We start from the raw sequence: 6,613 nt of genomic DNA on the forward strand, positions 1-6,613 counted from the left end.
ATGCACCCATCGCCTTCTGCTTATCCACTTCAGCCACCTTTCCCAGCTGCCATAGGGTGAAGGCCGGGCGGGTCGGCTGTCTGTTGCAGAAAACGAAAACATAAATTCAAAGCTTATTGTTCTTTCTTTAGCAGGAAAAACAACGTGTGATATTGCAGGGACTAAATGTTGAATTTGCTGTTAAAATGAGCGGACAGTCATTTTTGGCCTGACCTCTTGAGGTCGAACATCCAGCGGTGGCTCTTCTGGTCGTGGCAGCTGACCTTTGCTGCTGCGTCTGGAGTGTGATGGTGGTGACGGGGCTAAAAGACGTGGGGCAGCCCTGCTCTCTGCGTCAGTCCTCGGGGGAGACAGGTCTCAAGTTTAGTTTATGTGGAGGTCGGCCCCGCAGCCAACCTTAGTAGTCGCACAGGTAACCCAGCCGATGGGCTTTGGCTTTAGGAGCTGCTTCACCTTTAGGACAACGTAGGCAAATTCAGGTCACGGTGCCTCTTTGGATCTATTTGTCTTTTTTTTTCTCCCCTGTTTTTCTTTCTATCGATAAAGACTACAATGATAGCATTTGGCTTTGTGATTGCTCACCGTGCAGCAAAATGTTCAAATTAGTACCTTTTCTTTGCAAATATTGATTAAAATCTTCCCATTTTTCATTATTTTATGTGTCTTAACCCCTATTTTGCTCTGTTTTTGAAAAGAATGGATGTGTTTGTGTGTGTAATCCATTTTATTTTCAGCCCAACACGACATCATCCATATAAAAACATTAGCCTTTAAAACATTTTACATTAATTACATTTATTTTCAGTACAATATTTACAAATCAGCTCAGAGGATTATCTCTTGTCATGATCATTAATGTGCACAATTGTTTAAATTCGCCTGTAAAAAAAAAAAAAAAAAAAAAAAAAAAAAAAAAAAAAAAAAAAATGCTGATGTAACATTTTTAAAATGTCTAAACGTCCTTTAGTGTATCAGAAAAAAAATCCTCAAGATTTTTCAGTCATTCTCTGTTTACTTTATACGGTGCAAAATGTTTCTGTGAACAACTGAGAAACACAGCGACTTTTTTTTTTCCAGCTGATGAAAGTCTGAGGCATGCCAGTAACCAAAAACAAAACTACACGTGAACCGCTGGATGGGTTCTGTTATATTACAGCCAGAGGAACAAGCAGAGTTTCAGTTGTCGGTAGCTGTTAAAGGGCTTGGAGGACAGTGGGTTTCGAGTCGCTGTATGGATGGGGGTCTCTTTGGGGGTTTGGCAGAGGAGGAGATGTCGGTGAACACTACTGATCGGCCGTCGGGGCAGAGCAGGACGCTGGAGTCGGCCTCACACTTGGTGGTTCTGCTTGCCCACAGAGCCTCAGCAGGACTGGGCCTCAGGCCAAGGCCACCAGGAGACAGGACCTCTGTGTTCACCACTGACGCCTGACTCATCTTGATCAGCATGTCCAGCGACTGTTTACGACTCTCAAGTGAAGCCCTTATCACCTTCCTCGCGCTCTCGTCCTCCTCGTCCTCTCTTCTCTCTATGAGCTCCTCGTCCTCCTCCTCTGTCTCAGTTGCGTTTTCCTTAAGACCCCCATCTTCCCTCCTGCTCTGATCGCCAATCGACTCTGTCGAGTCCCTCTTTACTGACAGGTCGAGAGGCCCATCGCTCTGCCGAGCTGTTCGCTCCAAAGCCTGGTGAATGTGAGAAAGCTCGCTGCGGATTTTGTTAAGGTGCTCCCAGAGATGTCTCTGGGCAGGAAGGTCTTCCTTCTCTAGGTGGGAGATTTTGCGCTCGGCCTCGTGGTACTCCTGCAGCGCCTTGGAGAGGTCACCGAGCAGAGCAGCGACTGACTCAGACGCCCCGATTGTCCTGGCGGCAGCTGAGTCCTGGCTGTTGGGTCTTCCACAGGTTGAGAGAGAAGATGTTTCGCTGGTGGGGCTGGTGAGAGGATCGTTGTACCACAGCTCAGTGGGCCGACCTTGAACATGAGCATCCTGCAAACTAAGAAAGAGTGAAAGAAAAGAGTTAAATAAATACTCCTAAGAGGTCTACACCACAACTACTACCAATTTTATTACAAAAACAGTTCTGAGCTGTTTACCTGTCCGAAGAGAAGAGAAGTTTGTCTGTCCCCACATTAAGAGTCGATGCAGTTTGAATATTTTTCAGAAGGTCTAAAGTCAAGCCCAAGTTTGGCTTCTTCTCCGCAGGGGCCTCTTGGTTTCTTAAAGGAGCTCCTGCCCTCTTCAGACCCCAGCTTGCTCTGCCTTCCTTGGCTGCAGCCTGCAGTTTATCCCCCAGCCTGTAGCCCTGATCAGGGGAGTCTCTCTGAGGTGACACCCAGCCAGCGGGAGTGATGGTAGATCCCGGCCTCACAGCAGGCACTTTCCACAGATTGACTTTGGGCTGGAAACTGGACAGAGGACTTGCTTCTAGAGTGTTTGTTGATGTCTTGAGAGGCTTGCTGGTGTCGGTCTGACTGGATGCCTGTCCGAATGTGTGCTCGCACAGGAAGGGGTAGTATAGTCGAGGGGGGATGAGAGTTCGATCTGCGTGTGCGCTGGAAGCTGGGTGTATCAGCTGAGCGGCCGAGGCCAGGAAGGGGAGCTGGGCGAGCTGTGCGTGGGTCTGGGCTGTGACACCGGAGGCTGCGGTGGGAATAGCTGAGTTCATGTAGGAGAAAAGGCCAGGGCTGATAGGATAACCTACCCCAAGCACTGAAAGGTTAAGCCCAGTGGGGTCCTGGTAATCCACCAGGTTTGGTGGTGGGGGGTAACAGGGGATTGAATTATTTACTCGAGGCTGAGGACCTTCAGCTTTGGCTTTAGTGTGGCTGGATGCCAGCAGCCGCCACTGCTCCGACAGTAACCCGGGAGCTGTTAGGCATGTCTTTGATAGCTTATAATGTCTCAGTTGGGCCTCTACCTCCACAGAGCGGGCTCGTAAAAACTGATCTTCGAGAGAGAGCATGTCATCGAGCTCTGAATCTGGCTGTTTTGTTTTCTTCCTAGTGCTTTCTGCTGCTTCACCTCTGTCGCTATCACCGGAGCTTTCTTTGATCAGCCCAGCGATCTCTACCCCCTCTCCTCGTCCCTCTTCTGGTCCCTGGCTGTCTCTGCCCTCGCCATCCTCCTCTGCAGACCTCCTCTGACCCTGCCTTTCCTCAGTGCGAATCACCTGCTCTAGCTCATCCTTTCCGGGAGCGTGCAGGCCATGGGCCTGCTGAAAGGGCCGGAGCTGCTCTGGGTGCAGGATGTTGCCCTTTTTATACGGCCAATCTGACTCTATAAGCAGGGACAGAGAGTTCTTGCACAGGCTGTACTTCATATGGTTGTACAGGTGAGACTTCTCCATGCAGGTGAAGGGGCACTGGAAGCACTTGTAGTTGTAGGGTTTGCCCCACGGTCGGGGGATGTAGTGAGGCTTCTTCGGCTTGCGCTCCTTGTGTTTGCTGGCTGACGTGACTTTGCAGGTGTCATCCTTGGACATGGTTGAGTCTTGATATTTCTAAAGAGCGTGTGATTTAAATTTTGACAATTCAAGCTAGACTTTGAGATATTTCTTCAGAGTACATTTCATTTGTTGTGAGGTTTTCCTTAATTTTGCGAGTAGGTGGCGATGAAGAAGAGCATCATCTTGGTCAAATTGCAGCTGTACCTGTGAAATAAACAAGAGAGTGGATCGTGAATGAAAGCACAGACTGTATATATGATGTTTTGTTCTCTGCGAGTCAGAAGGAGGGATGCGGTTTTCATTTCTGTAAGAAAACAAACTATGAGAGGTAAAGTTCTGCGTGCACTGAAGGGTGATTTATGCCATTATGCACATATGTGTATTATGAGAGAACATTTGTTTTCTGCCCAAGCCGAGGGTTGCCACTAACCTAACTGCAGGGAGGCCCACGCTGCTCTGTTCTCACTGTACCTGCCACTACTCATTAGTTCCAGTGCAGTACCAGGCACTAGCAGGGCCCAGGGCTGGGGGCAAAGAGGGCTGTCACGGGGGACTCTGCACCTGTGCAGTGGGGTCTCACAGCATTCACAGCCCTGCTTGAGTTCTGGGGCCAGGCCCTCGAAGGCCGGCTACAGGCACCGCACGGCCATGCCTGGGATTGCACAGTGCTGGTACGCGAAGGAGAGAAGTTGGGGGTTTGAGGCCCGATTCCTAATGAGAGCCTGGCATCATGCCTATAGGGCGTCATTAGTGCCAGGACTGGGATCTGGGTCAGGACACGGTGCATAGGTTCCACTGCCTCGACTTACCAGCTCTACATTTAGACTGGGGTCATACTTGTTAGGCAATATTAGCAGGGATTATAATAGGTAGCATTTAATTGAATTGAATTTCCTTCTGATTGGAAAATATCAAAATATACATATATTTATTTACAGTTAGACATGTCTTACAAAAGAAGCCAACAAAACCTTTAAACCTGAGCACCTTTAAATATTATTACTGAGCTTTTACACTACTTTTAAACATTATGCTTTGTTTTATGAATAAACAGGCAGATTTATTGATTAATTTTATTTTTAATTTTCTTCTGCATGTGTTAAGCAGGCTTGTCTTTTGGATTTAAGAACAAATAGTCCCTGTAGAATTTTTTTTTCCCTTATTCCACTCTCTCTTTTTTTGCTCCTCTTCATCTTTTGTTATTTCATTAGTTCAAAATTTAGTTTAATTAACACCACTTCATTCCAATCCTTTCAGATAAATTCAAAAACATTTTTTCCCCATCTGTGAAATTGCAGAAACTTTGTGATCTCTTTGTACTGCGAGCGAAGCCATTGGGTGAAGCCTGCAGTGAAAAAGAAGATGCAAGCAGGCTAGTGCTCAGTTTAAAACACTCTGCTTTGGGGGCTTTTATTTTGCCGTTTTTTCCTCGGGACTCTCAAAGATGAAAGTCTACGTAAAGTTCAGGGTCCATGCTGAGGAAAAAAGAAACTTCACAAACTCTTTTTTCTTTAATGCACGGATCTCTTCCAAGACTAGAAACAAAGGAGAGCCAAGCAAACACAGGTGACGGCGTGGATCATCATCTGTGAGACCATGAGACGAAGGCTAACAAAGGATGGCTGCTGCTCACCACTTTCCCAACTGGACCCCCAGAACTGGCCCGTTAGTGGATGACCATTTGACTGGCTCACTTGTCCGCCCCGGGGGTCTGACCTGAGCTTTGGGCTCATAATGGAGTCTAACAGCTGCTGCTGCGAGCCAATCAATAAAAATCATTTTTACAGTAGATTTTTTTTTTCCCCCCTCTTCTGGTCACCGCTATCCGCTCTCCTCTCACTGACTGCGCTCTTTGGCCCCCCCGCTGCCCATATCTGAACCCTGTGGTCTTGTTTTAAGCTTTTAGGGACTATGATCAAACAAGCTTAACAGCTTGAACATCTATTGTTGCAATTAAGGAGGCTCACCACACTAAAAGCTTTGACAAGTTACATGCTACAGCAACCACACCGCTGACAGCAGAAAGGGACTTGGTTATTTTTTTAATGCACAGGAAGTCGATGCACGCAAAGACTGCAGGGGAAATTATTTTTAAGCTCTCGTGTTTAATAAATTCATTAAGTTTAATACTTTACCTAAGATGATAGCCCGGGTGAGCTGTCACTCCCTCTGAGAAAAAGTTCTAAAAAAAAAAGAAGACAAGAAAATTTTTATGTTGACTTTCTTCTATGATTTAAAAAAAAAACATGAATTTCTGTAAATTTACAAATCAAGTAATATTGATATATTTGCATTTAATTTTTTTTAACCAAATTTAATAGAAATTAAAATGATGATGAATTAAAATAAGCTGACAATAATTCATTATAACACCACAGAAATGTATCTATCCAGTAATATTAAAATACATACATATATATAAAAGATTCTCATTTTAAATCAAAATAGTAATGTAGTTTAATTAAATCTATAAATAATGACATCAAAGCTCACTTTTTTCAAAATTAAAAAAAACAAAGGCATGCAGCAGGACATAAAACAGCATCAAACATTTCTGCCCTGCAAACAAAAGCAGCATTTAAACAGGCCTCTGCTTAACTTCCCTCTAAAATATCGCTCAGCCTTCACTAACAAACCTTGCTTCTTAAAGGAAAGGAGGAAACGTATTCATTCATACCTAAAGTGAGGTCCCGGTGTGGCTGTCTGTCACTCCTCTGCAGCGGCAGGGCAGCGCGTCCCGCTCAAATGGGAGCGCAGGAGCGAGTGTGGAGATATATATTGACTGGGAGCATTACCCCGAGGCGCTACAATACAGCAGCTTCCCCCCCCCCCCTCTCCACCCTGTTTGCTTCCCCCCTCTCCACCTCTCTGGATTGTCAAGTGTGGTCTCCACCTTGCAGTCAGAATGCAACATAACAATTTACACAATGCTGGCAAAGGTTAGGTTAGTGATGGCTTCTTGTTACAACATAACAGAGGACAGAGGGGGTTAAATCCTCCATAACTGATACGTAACACTAAGAAGACTGACTTCTAAGGCTGACTCTGGATATTCAGTATTTTATTATGTTGGATTATGAGAAAAAGCTCTTATGAATGAACTATTTTTAGGCTTTTTACTTAAACATTGTTTAAGCTTCCTTGATTCTAATATCTGTGGTTTTAATTATA

At 45.4% G+C, this 6,613-nt stretch overlaps 1 protein-coding gene across 1 annotated transcript; it reads right to left on the reverse strand.

Annotated features, from left to right (window-relative positions):
• Positions 1 to 705: 705 nt before the first annotated feature.
• prr35 (proline rich 35) lies at positions 706 to 6,180 on the reverse strand. Its single transcript, XM_085283380.1, has 4 exons — positions 6,120 to 6,180; positions 5,578 to 5,624; positions 2,091 to 3,646; positions 706 to 1,990 (listed from the first exon to the last, which is right to left on the reverse strand). The coding sequence occupies exons 3-4, from the start codon at positions 3,476 to 3,478 to the stop codon at positions 1,177 to 1,179; spliced, it is 2,202 nt and encodes a 733-aa protein (XP_085139506.1). The 5' UTR covers positions 3,479 to 3,646; positions 5,578 to 5,624; positions 6,120 to 6,180; the 3' UTR covers positions 706 to 1,176.
• Positions 6,181 to 6,613: the final 433 nt, after the last annotated feature.

The sequence above is a fragment of the Mchenga conophoros genome, linkage group LG8, assembly GCF_057382185.1.
Source record: "Mchenga conophoros isolate Kocher_MC1m ecotype Shallow Benthic linkage group LG8, M_conophoros_male_GT1.1, whole genome shotgun sequence".
In the NCBI taxonomy this organism is placed as follows: Eukaryota; Metazoa; Chordata; class Actinopteri; order Cichliformes; family Cichlidae; genus Mchenga; species Mchenga conophoros.

Coding starts and splice junctions, on each gene's coding strand:
- prr35 (XM_085283380.1), bottom strand. CDS start 3,478: ATGTCCAAGGATGACACCTGCAAAGTCACGTCAGCCAGCAAACACAAG. Junction 1,991..2,090: donor CTTCTCTTCTCTTCGGACAG/GTAAACAGCTCA, acceptor ACTCTTTCTTAG/TTTGCAGGATGCTCATGTTC.